Source organism: Nerophis ophidion, linkage group LG06 (assembly GCF_033978795.1).
Source record: "Nerophis ophidion isolate RoL-2023_Sa linkage group LG06, RoL_Noph_v1.0, whole genome shotgun sequence".
In the NCBI taxonomy this organism is placed as follows: Eukaryota; Metazoa; Chordata; class Actinopteri; order Syngnathiformes; family Syngnathidae; genus Nerophis; species Nerophis ophidion.
Window position 1 is genome coordinate 49,641,526 of NC_084616.1, and position 20,077 is coordinate 49,661,602.

The 20,077-nt window shown below is 40.2% G+C and overlaps 1 protein-coding gene across 1 annotated transcript in view; it reads left to right on the top strand.

The window, feature by feature from the left end:
• The window catches only part of LOC133554867 (membrane-associated guanylate kinase, WW and PDZ domain-containing protein 3), a 117,366-nt gene that overhangs the window by 70,371 nt on the left and 26,918 nt on the right, over positions 1-20,077 (top strand). The window contains exons 5-9 of the mRNA XM_061904103.1: positions 1,336-1,513; positions 7,582-7,725; positions 11,721-11,785; positions 14,623-14,784; positions 17,874-18,384. Of these exons, the coding sequence (XP_061760087.1) occupies positions 1,336-1,513; positions 7,582-7,725; positions 11,721-11,785; positions 14,623-14,784; positions 17,874-18,384 (1,060 nt within the window). The remainder of the gene's footprint in view (positions 1-1,335; positions 1,514-7,581; positions 7,726-11,720; positions 11,786-14,622; positions 14,785-17,873; positions 18,385-20,077) is intronic.

Sequence of the window (20,077 nt, forward strand, 5' to 3'; positions counted from 1 at the left end):
GGGCTCTCCCTTAGAGATAGGGGGAGAAGCTTTGCCATCCGGGAGGAACTCAAAGTAAAGCCGCTGCTCCTCCACATCGAGAGGAGCCAGATGCGGTGGTTCGGGCATCTGGTCAGGATGCCACCTGAACGTCTCCCTAGGGAGGTGTTTAGGGCACATCCAACCGGTAGGAGGCCACGGGGAAGACCCAGGACACGTTGGGAAGAGTATCTCTCCCGGCTGGCCTGGGAACTCTTCGGAATCCCCCGGGAAGAGCTGGACGAAGTGACTGGGGAGAGGAAAGTCTGGGCTTCCCTGCGTAGGCTGCTGCCCCTGCTACCCGACCAAGGATAAGCGGAAGATGATGGATGGATGGATGGATGAATGGATGAACACTGGAAGACTGATCTGTTGAATATGTTTCTTCAACCAGGAAATAGAAAATAGTTTCAATTTGTTTGTCCGAGTTTAGCTTGGTTTGTTTTAGCTTAATTTAGCATAGCATAGCATAGCATAGCATAGTTAACTTTATTTTAGATAAATTTAAAGACTCTTAAAAGGTAAGATACAGTTAAACATTACAGTGCTCAAAAGACTCATTAATAATATTGATCCTAAACAGCAAGTAACCCTGCATACCTTCTAATAGACAATTATATCTTATTTATCAAAAAACATGCTCAATCTACTAAACTAGGCTAATCCGCCCTGGCTTTATATTTAGCATTACACATAATTCAGCATGAGAAGGATTTTATCTCTGCTCACAGAAAGATAAAAAAAATGCTAGATTATTCAAATTGGTTTCTGTTAAAACTTAGATTACAGTCTACTGTACATAACTAAAATTAATGAGACATGCAGCTTGAAAGGCATATCTCAATACACAGACGTCCCATAGGTCCCACTTCCAGTTAGGGTCAGAATGCTGTGTCTGATTAAAACGGCTGCATGCATTAGCATCCATTATTAATGCGAGTTTAATGGGAGCAATATTCTGTGTCCTCGTACCTGCCTCACATGTGACATTGACAGACACACCGCGTCAGCAAAGTAAGATGTGGATGATTATGTTGCCTTGTGCATTAAAATGAGTTTTCTTCATGAGCTGATTGATGTTGCATATACTGTATTTATAAATATTCTGCATGCTGTGCTAGTTAACATGTAAATATCCTATTTCCTGTATTTGCAAAATAAATCAGCATTGGTCGATTATACTCAGTGAATGCAGATCAGGGCGCAACTACATACTTTTTAAGGGGTATGCAAACACATCACAGTGCTGCATAGTGCATACCGTCTCTTTGCACCACTGAAGCAGATGACACTCAATCTTTTCTTTCTTTGTCTCAGGGAATTACTACGGCACACCTCGGCCAGTCCACATCAGCCCAGAGAGCCCCCCCATCACCTACCAGGAACACCGCAACCTGCTCAGAAACTTTCGCACACGCAGCAAGTCGCTCAGCAGCCTGGAGAAAGCTGCGGCGGAAGTAGAAAATGGCGAGGACGACCTGGGCCTCTCAGGCAAGTATCAGCAACTCTCACACTTTAAGTTCAGCCCTGCACTAAAGCCAAGACGTGAACAGCGCATCCGTAGGTTCGATGTGTGTTTTAAATTAAATCAATCAATCATTGGTGTGATTGGTATGCTTCAAAGTCTCAGTGAGGTTGTGGCTTTATTGATTGCTGGACCACTTCCAAAGCAAAGTCAGAATGCCTGTGGGGCAAGTAGGCATGAGGGTAATCATGTGACCACTTACAGAAAAAAGGGCAAGGGGGAAATCAAATGAAAAGTCACCTTAAGAGGTAGCAGATTAGATAAGATCCTTTTCAAACACAGAATATATTGCTGTTTTTTCCCCTGTTTTACAGTTTAGGGCCTATCAGTCATCTCAGTTTCAGTTTTGCAAAATATATATCTCCGGCTTTCTCCCACCCCTGAAAAAATGCACCTGGGGATAGGTTGATTGGCAACAGTAAATTGGCCCTAGTGTGTGAATGTGAGTGTGACTGTTGTCTGTCTATCTGTGTTGGCCCTGCAACGAGATAGGCTCCAGCACCCCCCGCGAACCCGAAAGGGACAAGCGGTATAAAATGGATGGATGGATATCTATGTCGGATGTGGTAAGAGTAAACACACTTTTTTTTTAAGTCCCTTGTTTTGTGCGATGAACAGATTTCCATGAAGCAGGATAATTATGAATGAATCGAGCATAAAAACTGTTTGCAACCTTCAAAATATTTATTTTTACATTATTAAAGCCTTCCACACATAAAATAACACTCGTAAAAAGTAGTCACAGTTACACTCTTTTCACCCAATATAGTAGTCGTCAGTCTCTTCTCTTGGAGGCTACAGTACTCAGTACTCAGTACTATAGTAGCCCGGAGAGTCCTTCAAGTGTCATTGCTATGGCCGTCACCCGGCCACTACAGGACGTGGGAAACACTTTGTCACATCCTGAGTAATTTTGCTCAGTTAGAACTGGACTTCTCTGAGTGAAACCACCAGCGTGTGTTCTGCAAAAACTTGGTTGCCTAGACAGTCGCAACTACGGTTAGTTAGTTAGCTTTGATGTTGGCATTCTGTGTTGTTAGCATCATATGTCTGCATTGTCATTCCACATTGCTCAAGCCAAAGGTGCAATATTGATGCCGAAGAAAGTGAATCAAAAGAGTTAAATTCCACTTTGGACAGCTGTTGATAGCTGATAGCAGTCTCAGTTAGTCTGATATGCCACACCAAATGGCCGATGCTATCTCCAGCTGTGTGAAATCACTCTCGTCAAAAGCTTACCAATGTGGAGATGGGTTGTGTTGAAGATGAAATTCATCAAAAAGTTGTCTTGCCAAAATGTGGTCATCATGAGATTGCCGCGGTGAAGAAAGTGTAGTGCCAAGGTGGAAATAGAAACGGTAGTAATGTTTAGAGAATTTTTGTCAATCGGCGTTACATAACACTAAGAGAAAATAGGACAAATTCTGAATTATAATAGAAATAATACATAAACACAACTTAATTTAGGCCAAAAACTTTAACGGCACGGTGGGAGAAGGAGACGACACGGAGGCAGCGTCCATCCATCCATCCATTTTCTACAGCTTATTCCCTTTGGGGTCGCGGTTGCCTATCTCAGCTACAATCGGGCGGAAGGCGGGGTACACCCTGGACAAGTCGCCACCTCATTGCAGGGCCAACACAGATAGACAGACAACATTCACACCCACATTCACACACTAGGGCAAATTTAGTGTCGCCAATCAACCAATCCCCAGGTGCATGTCTTTGGAAGTGGGAGGAAGCCGGAGTACCCGGAGGGAACCCACACATTCACGGGGAAAACATGCAAACTCCACACAGAAATATCCCGAGCCCGGGATTGAACCCCAGACTACTAAGGACCTTTGTATTGTGAGGCAGATGCACTAACCGCTCTAGCTTGCAGCGTGTTTATTAAAATACATATATATATATATATATATATATATATATATATATATATATATATATATATATATATATATATATATATATGTGTGTGTGTGTGTTTGAAGTGTGTGATTAACCGAAATGTATATGGTGTGACTATGTGTAGCAAGTTTGTGAGTGTTACCAGTTGGTGTTGAAGGTGTGTGTTGAGAATGGTGCGGAAGTCCAGAAAGAGCAATGCAGGCTCGGAGGTCCAGGGACAGGCAGGAGGTCAGGGGCTGGAGCGAGGCGTCAAGGTCCAAAGGCAGGTGTGAGGTCGAGATCCAGGAAGGCAGCGGAGAGTCCAGAGGGGATCCAGGGAGACAAGACACACAGCTTGAAACAAGGGGATGACGAAGGGTTGCTGGATGATGACACAAGACAAGACACAGTGAGCATGAAACAAAGAGCAAGGAAGCACATGAGCAAAGAAACGAGAGACGTGAGAAGCTCACTGAACAAGTACAAACCCCGTTTCCATATGAGTTGGGAAATTGTATTAGATGTAAATATAAACGGAATACAATGATTTGCAAATCATTTTCAACCCATATTCAGTTGAATATGCTACAAAGACAACATATTTGATGTTAAAACTGATAAACATTTTTTTTTTTTTTTTGCAAACAAATCATTTACTTTAGAATTTGATGCCAGCAACACGTGACAAAGAAGTTGGGAAAGGTGGCAATTAGTACTGATAAAGTTGAGGAATGCTCATCAAACACTTATTTGGAACATCCCACGGGTGTGCAGGCTAATTGGGAACAGGTGGGTGCCATGATTGGGTATAAAAGCAGCTTTCATGAAATGCTAAGTAATTCACAAACAAGGATGGGGCGAGGGTCACCAATTTGTAAGCAAATTGTCGAACAGTTTTAGAACAACATTTCTCAACGAGCTATTGCAAGGAATTTAGGGATTTTACCATCTACGGACCGTAAAATTATTTAAAGGTTCAGAGACTCAGAGAAATCACTGCACGTAAGCGATGATGTTACGGACCTTTGATCCCTCAGGTGGTACTGCATCAAAAACCGACATCAGTGTGTAAAGGATATCACCACATGGGCTCAGGAACACTTCATAAAACCACTATCAGTAACTACAGTTGTTCGCTACATCTGTAAGTGCAAGTTAAAACTCTACTATGCAAAGCGAAAGCCATTTATCAACAACACCCAGGAACGCCGCCGGCTTCGCTGGGCCCAAGCTCATCTAAGATGGACTGATGCAAAGTGGAAAAGTGTTCTGTGGTCTGACAAGTCCACATTTCAAATTATATTTGGAAACTGTGGACGTGGTGTCCTACGGAACAAAGAGGAAAATAACCATCTGGATTGTTATAGGCGCAAAGTTCAAAAGCCAGCATCTGTGATGGAATGGGGGTGTATTAGTGCCCAAGGCATGGGTAACTTACACATCTGTGAAGGCACCATTAATGCTGAATGGTCCATACAGGTTTTGGAGCAACATATGACGTCATCCAAGCAACATTATCATGGACGCCCCTGATTATTTCAGCAAAACAATGCCAAGCCACGTGTTACAACAGCGTGGCTTCATAGTAAAAGAGTGCGGGTACTTTCCTGGCCCGCTTGCAGTCCAGACATGTCTCCCATCGAAAATGTGTGGCGCATTATGAAGCGTAAAATACAACAGCAGAGACCCCAGATTGTTGAAAGCTCTACATAAAATAAGAATGGGAAAATAATTCCACTTTCAAAGCTTCAACAATTAGTTTCCTCAGTTCCCAAAGGTTTAGTGAGTGTTGTTAAAAGAAAATGTGATGTAACACAGTGGTGAACAAGCCCTTTCCCAACTACTTTGGCACGTGTTGCGGCCACGACATTCTAAATTAATTATCATTTGCAAAAAAAAAATAAAGTTTTTGAGTTCGAACATCAAACATCTTGTCTTTGTAGTGTATTCAATTGAATATGGGTTGAAAAGGATTTGCAAATCATTTTATTCCGTTCATATTTACGTCTAACACAATTTCCCAACTCATATGGAAACGGGGTTTGAACAAGTAGCTACGTTCTGGCGCTGGAACGCAGGACACGCTGGCTTTTAAAGGCAGGAGACTCATCAGTGTCGAGTGTGTTGATTGCTGAGCGACTGCGCGGCTGCAGCAGGACAGGAACGGTCGTGGGCGTGTCCGGAGGTACGCTCCATGGAGCGCACCGCAGAGTGAGACGCGGCAGGTGTTTGAATCGTTACAAAAACATGTAGCATATGCGTTTTTGATTAAAAAATATATTCATATATTATTATATCTGCGATGTGGTGAAGCTGCGACATTCGAAGTGTGATGTAGCAAGGGATTACCACCTTTAGTACAACTGTATGATAAGCCACCAGAGAGCCAAGTAAAGCTGTAGCAAACAGTAACAGCTCAATCTGTCACATCCTTGTGACTATTTTGGACCTGACTTGTTTCTTACCATTTGTGTGGTGTTTAAGTTACTGTCCAATACTCTTATTTTGTAGTTTCACTTCCACTGTCTGTCCACTGAGTGCTTGTTCCCACACCTGTCATTTAGTTTTCTTGAGAGCGAAGCTATATTGTGTATGAGCATGTGATGTAAACAAAGTTGTGCAAGCACACAGTCATTGTGAGTCTGCTTTTTGGTATAACAAGAGTGACAGCACTTTGATGAGGAAGGTGGATAACACTATTGAATTAAAGAAAAAAGTACAGATGTGGTATACTGTGGATACTTGGTTCATATGATTTGGTTTTCAACAGACCCTTTGAGATGAATTAATAACCACTGTATATCCATGATACCTGAGAGTGGCACAATCATAAAATAATGTGTGATCATTTGGTTGGCCTGAATGAAAGTTTTACAATAGAATGTACTAAACCAGTGTTTTTCAACCACTGTGTGCCGGCAGATACTGTCTGGTGTGCCGCAGGAAATTTTGCAACTTCACCTAATTGGTCCAAAAAATGTTTTTTGCAAATCAATCATTATAATCTACAAATAATGTGCCGTTGTGCTGTATTGAGCTCGGCAGGTTAACCATGTAATACTCCATATCAGTAGGTGGCAGCAGGTAGTTCATTGCTTTGCAGAAGTCGAAATGCGTCGAGGATGGTTTGCCGTGATCCCAATATGCAGAGCACAGCGGGAGACGGCATGCAAGTAAAAATAGTATGTAATGATTAAACCAAAAATGAACAAAAAGGAAAGGAGAAGGCACTGAAGCATAGGGATGACTATGCAAAACAAAAGTAAAACTGATCTAGCTACAAAGTAAACAAAAACAGAATGCTGGACGACAGCAAAGACTTACAGCGTGTGGAGCAGAGATGGCGTCCACACAGTACATCCGTACATGCCATGACAATCAACAATGTGCCCACAAAGAAGGATAGCGTACGGACAACTTAAATAGTCTTGATTGCTAACACGGAGCATACGCACAACATAAATAGTCTTGATTGCTAACACAAAGCAGGTCAGTCAATACCACTCAAAGGAAGGTGTGAAGCCGCTACAGGAAAACACCAACAAAACAGGAAGCGAGGGTCACCAAAATAACTGCGCAAGACAGGCACTAAAGTACTTCACACAGGAAAACAACAACAAACTCAAAATAAGGCACAACAACCTGGAGGAGTTTCGTTTTTTCTAACTTTTGCTGTTGGTGGTGTGCCTCCGTATTTCCTTTATTAAAAAATTGTTCCTTGGCTCAAAAAAGATTGAAAAACACTGTCCTAAACGCTGCATTTGTGTATTTTGAAAGAGTCATCCCTTTTGGCTTCTGCTGAGTCATCTTCTTGAGTAATGCTGTGCAGGATAGTGGAGTGGGTTGGTGTTGACCTGCATCCAACATCACTCAGATCCACCTTGGAGCTCACGGCTGAAAGACATCAAGGACAATTAGTCCCCCCCCCAAAAAAAAATGCTTGCTATTCTTCAGCGTGTGCTACACATGCACAGTCACACTCCTGAGAGGAGGACAAAATCAGCAGAAATGCTGACCTCAGGTCTTTTAACCCAGTGCAGAAATGCCAGCATCAGGTCATTACTGTCCTTTTGCAGCGTAGGCTGCATCTGTTTAATGACATTTCACCTTTCTTCTCATTTTCAACACATCTTCCGTTCAGAGAGACAATGCTCACCAAGTCGGCGGAGGGCATCGAGTGTCATCGAAAATGGGATGGTCTGCAATATGGGCGGAGCCAGAGGTAGAGGGATGCTGCCGGACCACTGGGAGCAGGCGTTTAGTGATCCAGGAGCGTGTCGCTACAAAGAGTGAGTGTTTGGATTTGAATTCTCAGGAAAAAACTGAAAAATACAATGAATCCATTAAAAAACATTGAGTAGCTATATCGGGATTTGTGTGGACACAAAAGCAAAGGTATGGAAACATGTAAAACCAAGGTCTTATAAAGGAGTTAACCTATGGAATAATTTAGAAATGGAACACTCAATAGAATTAAAAACATATCAAAAAATATACTATGATGACACTCACAATAATACTTTGCAGTTTGAAATAACCTTACTGACGGTGCACCTTGCTTTTTTAACGAGAGCAGCTGTTCCTCTTCCCCAAGGCTTGTTGCTGAAGTTTAAGATGAACATTTGCCAGTAGTATAACCGAAAGAGTTATACTACTGGTGGGTCGTGAGTTCCACCGCAGTTTTTTTATTATCTTGTTGTCGTTTGTTGCCGTGGTCCGAGCGTCTGGTTAACATAGCATGCTAGCTCTGTAAAGGACTTCAGCCTAGCTGGGTCAAAAAGTAAGAAATTACTGTGCTCTCTCAGCTTTATCAAGGTCACCCAATAATAATAAACTTTGTCAGAGTATTTTCTTTGAGCTCTGCACAAGAATCCAGGAAAATAAGTAACAATTCACTTGGACAACTCCCCGACTCCCCCCTCAGGAGAGCGCCAACTTGGATATTTTAGCATAAAGTTTACAATCTTCAATTATTTCAAAAGTGCTAAAGCAACTTTATACAAAGTTTGCTGTTCTTAAAGCCAATGTTTTCTTTTGTAGTATCGATAAAATACACAAATTCCCTTTTAAATTGATGTTAAACTGATATTTCTTCTGGAGGGCCAAATAATCAAATCAAACCAAATCAACTTTATTTATAAAGCACATTTAAAATTTACCACAGGGGTAGCCAATGTGCTGTACAATGGGCAGGTTAAAAGATAATACGAGGACCGAGCAAACAAGACAACACAACCAGAACATGATAAAAAAATAAATAAATAAAACATAAAAACAGGTTCACTGTAGGTGTATAATGGGGCGCCATTGCAGGGTGGATATCACTCAGTGTTAAAAGCCAAGGAATAAAAGTATGTTTTTAAGAGAGATTTAAAAACAGGAAGAGAGGAGGCTTGTCTAACACTCAGAGGTAGGTCGTTCCAGAGCACAGATTTTACAGTACGTATTATTCGCAGACGATACAAATTTATACTGTTCAGGAGATGACTTGAACATTATAGCCAATAATATTAAAGAGGAAATGGTTAAACTAAAATTGTAGTTTGATATAAATGAATTATCTTTAAATTTGGAAAAGATTAAATATATGGTATTCGGTAATAAAAGAAAGATAGAAGTTAGTTTATCCATAAACAATGTGAAAATTGAGAAGGTGTCTGAAATCAGATTTCTTTGGGTCATCTTAGATGAAAAGTTGACATGGAAAGCTCATATAATGCATGTGAAAAATAAGGTATCTAAAAGCTTATTTATTTTGAACAAGGTTAAATATAGTTTTCCATACAACACAATGAGAATGTTATATAGCTCAATTATTCTACCTTATTTCAATTATTGTGCAGAAATATGGGGAAATACATATCATAGCAACATAATGCCTTTATTTCTTTCACAGAAAAGAGCAATTCGAATCATTTTTAAAGTAGGATATAGAGACCACACAAATCCACTCTTCATCAGGTCACAATTACTAAAACTAAAAGACATTGTAGAATTTAATACTCTATTAATGACGTTCAAAGCGAGAAATAAAGTTCTTCCGAAGGACATACAAAAGTTATTTGTGTTCACATCTGAAGATGAGAACCACAGAAGGCCGTATGACTTTAAACATCCAAGAGCGCAAACAAATTTGAAACAAATGTGCTTGTCTGTTGTTGGTGTGAAAGCATGGAATTCTCTAAAGAAAGACTTAAAAAGCTTTAAGAATATCTTTGTATTTAAAAAGAGTTATAAAAAGAGAAAACTGGAATTATATCAAACTGAGTTTTGATTTAGATTGGACGTGTCATTGTGAAAATGCTTAAAGGAAAATGGAAAAGTATGTTGGAGTTTGGGTGTTGGTGGAGGGAACAGTTATAAAGTCATCTAAAATACTGTAATTTGTGTTAAAAAGGGGCAGCTAAATATAAGAATATTATTCTTCCATCTGCTCCTTTCTGATCATGGAAATGTATAAGAAAAAAAAACAAAAAAAACAATGAAAGTGTCAATTGTACGTGGCTTGTAAATATGCATTTTCATGAAAGGAATAAAAATAAATGATGATGATGATGAACAGAACATGATAAAAAATAAATAAATAAAACATAAAAACTTAAAAACAGGTTCACAGCAGGTGTATAATGGGGCGCCATTGCAGGATGGATATCACTTAGTGTTAAAAGCCAAGGAATAAAAGTATGTTTTTAAGAGAGATTTAAAAACAGGAAGAGAGGAGGCTTGTCTAACACTCAGAGGTAGGTCGTTCCAGAGCTTGGGAGCAGCAACAGCGAAAGCTCTGTCACCTCTAAACTTCATCCTTGTGTCAGGGACCGTCAGTAGCAGCTGATCGGCTGATCTTAGGGATCGAGTGGGGCAGTAAGGCTGAAGGAGGTCGGAGAGATATGTTGGCGTGAGGTTGTTTAGGCATTTAAAAGCAAATCGAAGGAGTTTAAAATTGATTCTATAACGCACATGGAGCCAGTGAAGGGACGCTAATATAGGGGTGATGTGCTCACGTCTGCGGGTCTGTGTTAGCAGACGAGCAGCAGAGTTCTGTACGGGCTGCAGGTGGGCGAGGGAGGCCTGGCTATTGCCTACATACAGGGCATTGCAGTAGTCTAAACGATTCGAGATAAAGGCGTGAATTAATTTCATGAGATCATGTCCTGACAGAAGCGGTTTCACTTTCGCTATTTGGTGTAGTTGTTGAAAGCTTTTTTGAACGACGATGCTGATTTGTTTTTCGAATTTAAAATCTGAGTCGAACTTTACCCCCAGGTTTGTGACACAGTCGCTGAGATACGGGGTCAGAGTGCCGAGGTCAACGTTGGGGGAGGGGGAGCGACTTGGACCGAACAACATAACTTCTGTTTTGTCTTCATTTAGATTCAGGAAGTAAGCTGAAAGCCAGGCTTTTATGTCGTGCGGGCAGTCAATGAGACCTTTAATTGTGTTATTTTGTGCCATGGGAAAATAGATCTGGCAATCATCGGCATAAAAATGAAATGCAATACTGTACTTCTTAAAAATAGAACCAAGGGGGAGAAGGTAAAGCGCAAATAGGATTGGGGCAAGGATTGGGGCAAGGATTGAGCCCTGGGGGACCCCATGTGGTAGAGGAGCTGTGGAAGACATAAAACTGTCTATATATTTTTACACAAAAACCCCTGTCGTCTAGGTACGACCGGAACCAAAGACAAAAACTTATTGCCCCCTTAGCCACTCAGAATTAAAACCAGTGTGTACTATTTTCTTCCAGTGCAATAGGTCCTATTTAATGTTCTACTGTCATCATCACATTTTCAGCCGTTTTCACATAAAAGGTCAGAGACAAAGCAACACACTTGGGGAGTCAGTCTTTCAGATGCTTCCCGAGTTGAATTATTCTCCTACGTTACATAACAAACATGTATTTGTTCTCCTAAATTATATTTCGTGTTACATTTCTCGAGGTTTGACTGCAAAATTACCTCCCTTCTTGGCACTCAGCATCAAGGGTTGGAATTGGGGGTTAAATCACCAAAATGATTCCCGGGCATGTCCACCGCTGCTGCTCACTACTCCCCTCACGTCCCAGGGGGTGATCAAGGGTGATGGGTCAAATGCAGAGGATAATTTCACCACACCTAGTGTGTGTGTGACAATCATCGGTACTTTAACTTTAACGAGTTTCAATACAGTAAATATTTCTCTTAATTTTTTTGCTTGCAGAATTGTAAACTTTCCATATGCTTATCTCCTACACATATCAGTGTCTTTGTATGCCCCTTTTCTTTTGATTTGCTTTTGTCTCCAAAAGCCACAAGAGAACCAGCTGGCAGAGTCCTCGAGCTCCAAGCAGAGAGTCGATCTACAAAAATGAATGTGAGCCTCTTTGTTTCTTTCTTCCCTCATCCTCATTTTGCATGTTGTCATTATCGGGACATGGGTGGCATGTGAAACTGCTGCCTGGGCCCAAAATAATGCTACATATTTGTCAAGTACGGAAATAACAGCCACAGCCAGCTGGTTAAAGTCAAATGAGATGGAATGAGCTTTTGGCTGAACTGAGACGAGTAAGTGATTAAGGCCTAAAGCTCGGCACCAATGGCACAACGCCATGCTTGTGAGCCGAGGCCGGCGGGCTCGACACATGTATGTCATGTGACTGGCAGTGGTATTTCATGAGTTGATCACATGATTTGCTGCAAAAAGAAGAAATACATGCTCTGGTTTGTTGTAAGTGACTGACATAGCTGATTACTCACCTGAGATTGGTAGGTCGTCAGTTCAAACCCCATCCGAGTCATACCAAAGACTATAAAAATGGGACACCTCCCTGCTTGGCACTCAGCATATAGGGTAGGAATTGACCATTTTTGGTTGCCCCGTTAAACCAAAAATGATTCCCGGGCGCTGCCACCGCTGCTGCTCACTGATCCACTGCTCCACTCACCTCCCAGGGGTGAGGGTGATGGGCCAAATGCAGAGGATAGTCTCGCCACACCTAGTGTGTGTGTGACAGTCATTGCTACTTTAACTGTACGGCAGGCTGCATTACCTTTTTGCAGCCAGCAAGCGGTGCTACAGTTCCCTTAATTTGAAAGCAAAGTACTGTCAAATGTGTACTCAAAAGTTGAAGTTTTTATCAGACTATAAAACAAACAAACAAAAAAAAAAGATAAATATGAATGTTCAAACATTGTTATTAAACCCAAATATGTGAGTAAAAGAAATACATTTTGGGGGTATACTAATAAATGATCAAATGAACTGGAAATCTCATATAAAAATAAACAGAAAGTGATGATGTGTATTCCTGGTCTTGTCATCCTTGTGCGGACCTGATTGTTGAATAAATGTTTTTATTTGGTAAGGCAAGCCCGCACAATTACAGGTGCTGAAGCAAACCTGGCGGAGATGTTAGCCAAATGAAAATCTTTCTCCCTATCCTTATTCACCTTACAGGCAGTCTCTTTCTATTTGTTGTTGTGGTCTTGGAGCCAGCCAGTGTGGACAAAGCCCAGTTTGTAAAGCATCAATGCGTGGTCACTTTGATCCCTTGATTCGACTGACCTCTGATCCCTGATTTATGGGTGGGGCCTCCTGTCAGATGTTGCTAAGATATACTCCCTCCTTAAATCCAAACCCTGCGTACCTTTAAGGTCCCCAATGCCCTTGGGCAAGAGCAGGCACTCTCTGGATGAGCTGTGATTGACATCTGAACCTATCTAAGGACGTCTTCCCTTAATGGAATAGTCCCCTAACAAATTCTCTTACCAAGCTCACAGTATTATAAGAAAAATGTACACACTACAGTTTACAGACACTTCAGTGACAATAAATATTTGAAACGTGAACAAAGCTAAATATGTTCTGCACCAAAATTCACTCCATATTCTCTACTGCTTGCAAGTGTTAAGATGTCTATTTTTTGTGTAGAAATATGGGGAAATAACCAACGAAGTACATTTCATTCCTAAACTGTGTTACAAAAAACTTTGTTAGAATACATAATGTTTTTTTTTTTTTTCAAAAACACTCAAACCCTTTATTTAATAAATCAAAAATATGGAATTTCAAAGACCTAGTGCTTTTGCAAACAGCTGAAATTATGAATGAAGCACATTGTAACCTGCTACCCAAAATGTACAACAGGTCTTCTCAACAAAAGAGGAGAAGTATAAACTTACAGAATATTGAAAGTTAAAATATATGTATGAATGTACAAGACTATCAGTATGTGTAATGCAATCATGTAATGGATTAATCAAAGAAGACAAACAATGTCTGCGATGAGGTGGCGACTTGTCCAGGGTTTAACCCGCCTTCCGCCCGATTGTAGCTGAGATAGGCTCCAGCGACCCCAAAGGGAATAAGCGGTAGAAAATGGATGGATGGACAAACATGTGCTGATATGATTCAGTTTAAGAAATTGTTCGAACTGAAAGTCATGTTTACAAAGTACAAAAAAGGGGAATACTGTTAAAAATATTAAACCTGATCAATGAATGACACATAATCTATCACCTCTTCAGTAAATGATGTGAACCATACAGTAAATTAACGACCTATCCATGTGAACTGTATTGATAATTATGAATATATTCATTCACTCATTGTTGTATTTAAGATCGAAAAATGAAGTGAACAATTGTGTAAGAAATGATCTCCAGACAAAAAAAGGGGTAGCATTAAAATAAGCTCTCCTTTTTTCTTACCCCTTTTCGTGCATGTTAGAATGTGAAACTGTATGTAATCATGTTAAAAATATCACTATTATTACTTTATTACTTGTTATTGTTTTGTTTTGGGTTTCTTTCTTTTCTTGTCCTTTTTGTGTCCGAAATAAATATTCACAAAACAATACAATTATACATTACAGATGGTACTGTAAGTATAATTACATGGGAAGTAGTCTGCTATTGATTCAGCTTTCAGTTTGTGTGCATGTCAACTTAATATAGTGGTAAAGTATTTTTGGGAAGGACCATCTGCCATGTTTTTACTTTATCTCCCTTCTCACTCCTAAAACCTGTCAGCGACCATTAAATCGTACAAACACACACACAACAAACTGTTTCACTGCTCTTTTGCTCCAAATCTAGCCAGGCAGTAATCCTTTCACTCATGCCACTTTGGGCACTTTTATGACTTTCCTCAGAGTGGAATGTCCACACTATCTTATGTTCCTTTTTCTGTTGCTGTATATTTTTTGTCAGGGTTCACCGAGCACCCTGAGGATCTTCGGGGTTTTCTTGTGCGCACACATTTGATCAAGGGCTCCAGGGGCTTTGGTTTTAATATTGTTGGAGGCAGCAAGCCAAGAGAGTTCCTGCAGGTCTACAGTGTGACTTCAAGTGGACCCTCAGCTCTCAAGACAGGTGACAATACACGTTACAGTCGTTTCATTCGCTACAACTGTGTGGATTACTGTACTGAATCATATTTAATAACTGCCTCATAGTGCTATTTACAACACCACAAAATTCACCAACAATCAATACAACTCTATTTATATAAGCTTTTAAAGGCCTACTGAAATGAGATTGTCTTATTTAAACGAAGATAGCAGGTCCATTCTATGTGTCATATTTGATAATTTCGCGATATTGCCATATTTTTGCTGTAAGGATTTAGTAGAGAACATCGATGATAAAGTTTGCAACTTTTGGTCGCTAATAAAAAAGCCTTGCATGTACTGAAAGTAGAAGCCGATGTGCGCGTGACGTCACCGGTGTGAAGGCTCCTCACATCCACACATTGATTACGATCATAGACACCAGCAGCGCGAGCGATTCTGACCGAGAAAGTGACAATTTCCTCATTAATTTGAGCGAGGATGAAAGATTTGTGGATGAGGATAGTGAGAGTGAATGAAGAAAAAAAAAGACGAGGGCAGGAGCGATTCAGATGTTATTAGACACATTAACTAGGATAATTCTGGAAAATCCCTTATATGATTATTGTGTTACTAATGTTTTAGTGAGATTATAAAGTCATACCTGAAAGTCGGAGGAGTGTGGTGACCGCCAGTGTCTCTGAGTGAAGCCATGGAGGAGCCAAGAATGTGGCAGCTGCCTCTTTGACAGCTGCTGCAAGAAGAACGACACAAGCTCCGCTCATGTTTACGGTAAGAGCCAACTTATTACCACAATTTTCTCACCGAAACCTGCCAGTTGACATGTGGTAGAGAAACATGTTCGCTTGACCACTCTGTTCCATATTAAAGCTTCACAACAAACAAAGAAACACCGGCTGTGTTTGTGTTGCTACAGCCGGCCGAAATACACCGCTTTCCACCAAATGCATTCTTCTTTGTAGTATCCATTATTAATTGAACAAACTGCAAAAGATTCAGCAACACAGACGTCCAGAATACTGTGTAATTATGCGATTAAATCGGACCACTTTTAGCCGTGAGTGGTGCTGGGATAAAATGTTCGTTACAACCAAAAACGTCACAAGCACGCGTTGTCACGCCTGTAAGTTTATGTTTTGGTTTTTTGTCAGGTTATGTTTATTTTTTTGGACATTTAAGTTCTGTCTTGGCACTTCCTGGTTTGTTTTCGTCTCCATGCCAACTCATTAGTTTTCACCTGTCATGTCACGTCCCTGTCCTCAGCCGTACACCTGTTTTCACTAATTATCATAGCTACTTAAGTCACTCTTTTTCTTGTCTTCATTCTGGGATCTTCACACACGCACGCACCTTACCCATGCTGCGCTACCTTCATGCCCTCGAACACCTGTCTATCAATGCCCCTTGTTTTGATCCACGTAAGTTTTGTATTTATGTCTTTAGTCTTGCCATTGTGCTAGTTTTGTTTTGATTAGTCTAGTTTATTATCCGCCATTGGGCGCGTTCCTGGTTTGCCTTGTTGTAGTTTGCTTGTTTATTAAATAAATATCATGTACTCATGTCCACGCCTCGCTTGTGCTGATCCTATTCTGCGTTGAAGAAACAATCCAAGTCCAAGCCCAATTGTGTCACGCGTCAACATAAGCGTCATCATTCTGCGACGTTTTCAACAGGACACTTTGCGGGAAATTTAAATTGCAATTTAGTAAACTAAACCGGCCATATTGGCATGTGTTGCAATGTTAATATTTCATCATTGATATATAAACTATCAGACTGCGTGGTCGGTAGTAGTGGGTTTTAGTAGGCCTTTAAAATGCAGGCAAGTGGTAAAACAAAGGGCTTCGCAGCAGTAAAAAAAAGAAGAACAGAAAAAAAACATACATGTACGCACGCACACACAACACTGTTGACAATAAAATAACATGACATGGCACTGAGGATTAAGGAAAAAAGCCATCTTTGAGATGTTCACACTGGAGAATAACTAAAAGTAACGGCATCTAAAAAACAATTTAAAGCCTTTTAAAATATGTGTAAAAGTATAAATAATAAATTGATAAATGAATTAAACAGAAAATAATAAGAATAATAACAATGTTATCAATAAAAATAATATCAACAATAATAATAGGTATTATTTGTAAATAAAAAAACAATAATAAACCATGTCAAATTAATACCCTTTTGTTAGCTCTTCTTTTGGCTGTCAATCTTTTTAATGTTTGGGGTTTGAAAAGGAAACAAAAACAATACAGTAATATTTTAATGGTAAATGTTAATTGCTCGGGTGCTGCTTCACAGAAATCTTAAATAAATAAAAGATAAAGAAGAGAGCAGGTACATTTAAGTGTTGTATGACCATTTAAGTATATTGCGGTATAATGTAAGACCACCACATCGGTGCCATAACAGCAGACGGTGACATATTTTTTATCGCTCTACTTTTCAGTCCAAACTCTTTGGGATTAAACATAAAATTCCTGATTTCCTGCATAGAGTATATTGTAGTCAGTTATTAATCCCCCAGGGTAGCACACTCTAAACTGGCTATGATATGACATGCATATGCAGCTCACCGATGTAAAGACTCCAACAAAAATGTCTATGAGCTGCTATCACCACTGAAGCATATCCTGTTTGTAAGGATTGTTCTAGTTTATATTTTTTATTAGGCTGCTGGTTTTCCGGGATTAGTAATTAGGATTAGTCCATACCCGCACAAAATAAGTATACTCTTGAGCACACTTCAGCATTACGTACATTCAACAAGAGCACTTTAATGCAGCACATGCAAACTCTTGCCAAGGCTCAGACATTCTAAAAGTCTGTCAGTCAAAATATCCTAGACATTTACAATCACATCATATTCAACGTTTATGTAGTAATCTGAAAATATTAACGTTTGTGTACCTGCATGCACATAGCAAATTAGGTTTTTCAAGATTTACTGTACAAAAATGTTGGTCATTTAAAACCAATTTTGAAGATAAATTGAGGCTCTTCTATATCTGTAGCCAGGATGTTGCATGTTAACCAATTGCATTAAAATAATTATAGAGTGCAAATACCAAAGCCTATACTAACAGTGTGCCTCTGTACTTTTAACAGCGGACATCTTGGTATATGTCAATGACATTTGTGTGTTGGGAATGTCTCACAAAGAGGTGGTGGAAATGCTCAAGTCAATACAAGTGGGCCACAGTGTACAAATAGCAGTCAGAAGAGGATACCCCATGCTATACAACCATGAAGGGTGTCTCAAGCAGTCCGCTCAAAGGTTACAAGACAGTGAAGACCCCATCTTATTGCCTACCACCTTCCAGCCTCAGTCTCTTCACCAAATACCTCGACGCCTAACACCAACTCCCCAGACCCATCACTTTAACGGCTTCCACAGCGATTACATGGAACCTGGCATGATCCTTGACGCTAATGGAAATGCCACTTCATTAGCCAGCAGACAATCCCCATTCAAACGCTCCAGTTTGAGCAATACTGCCTCTCCGCCGCCTATGCACCCACCTCGCTCCCTGAAAAGTTTGGCCCGACTGCAGTCACTTGGTCCAACACTGGCAAGCCAGAGTGACAGTGAAGTGGTCTCTGCAATTGGTTCACACAGGTAACACTATACCCGATAAGATAATCGACTGACATTCTTTCCTTTTAGAAGTCAACATTATATTCTATTATACTGTATATAAATAGGATTGGCTTCTTTTTGTGTGTTTAATGATCTTATTTAGTCCTTTATAGGGAAAAAAGTATTTGCATACCTGATGTTGAGACGAAAAAAAACATGTGATTTTGCCCAAATTATTACTTTGCTAATAGTTTGCGCTAAATCACATGGATTATCATGACATCATATTCTGTAGATTAAAACACCAAAGAAAAATGTATAATGATAAAAATAACAAAACATCATTTTGGTGTTAATAATAAAACATGCGTTATGTAGTTTATTTTTCAGGACGTAGAATGTAGTGAAAATTGAACAGTGGCCTGTGGAGGCCAATTGACTTTGCATTCTCCAGTCAAACAACATTGGGCCTGATCTACTAAAATCCAAATAACCACATGCTAAACAGCGTGTGCAAAATAATAAAATAAAATTGTTTGTACTAATAGTGGGCGTGTGGCAGGTGATCTCCTAGGACTGCGTGTTCAATTATTAAGTGCTAAAATGGAGCATGCCCTTCTCATTGCAACAACACATCATCAGTAAGGTAAACTAACCTGTCCGACGACGATCTAAACCCAGCTCACGTTCCCTACTAGTAAGTGAACAATCCGACGCTAGGTGAATTCTGATTCACAATGATAGGAAGAGGCGACATCGAAGGATCAAAACGCTTTTGTGTATTGCCCAAAGAAACACTCATTTACCTCCACATTTATGACATCATATATGCAGCAATGGTCCAACAAACGTTGTTTCGTCATGATGTGGAATGTGCAGCACACACCACATTTTCTGAACAATATACTCTAGAGCATGGGTGTCAAACTCTGACCCGTGGGCCAAATCTGGCCCGCCGTGTAATTTAATTTGGCCCTTGAGGCAATATCAATTTAGCATTAGAGCTGGCCCGCCGGTGTTATACAGCGTCGGTGCCTCTGTAACACCGCATTCACCGCTAATACTCATACTTGCCAATCCTCCTAATTTTCTCGGTAGACTCCCGAAGTTCAGTGCCCCTCCCGAAAATCTCCCGCGGCAACTATTCTCCCGTATTTCTACCGATTTCCACCTGGACAACTATATTGGGGGCGTGCATTTAAGGCACTGCCTTTAGCGTTCTCTACAACCTGTCGTCACATCCGCTTTTCCTCCATACTATGAGCGTGTCACATAATATTTGTGGCTTTTACACACACACACGCACAAGTGAATGCAATGCATACTTGGTCAACAGCCATACAGGTCACTCTGAGGGTTGCCTGTATAAACAATTTTAGCACTGTTACAAATGTGCCACACTGTGAACCCACACCAAACAAGAATGACAAACACATTTCGGGTGAACATACGCACCGTAACACAACAGAACAAATACCCAGAAACCCTTGCAGCACTAACTCTTCTGGGAAACTTCCAGCAAACTTACCAATAATTAACGTTTTATTCATGCATTTTCTCTTGCTAATTCAAGGTTTGAATTTTATGGTTCATTCATTATTATTTTATTTTCAAATGTATTATTAGCCTGTGGAAAAAAATTGATATTTACCTCAGAAGATTGCAAATAGAAAAAAAGACATAAAATGTTTATTTACATTTTATTTGATATGCCATTGATATTCTTTTAATT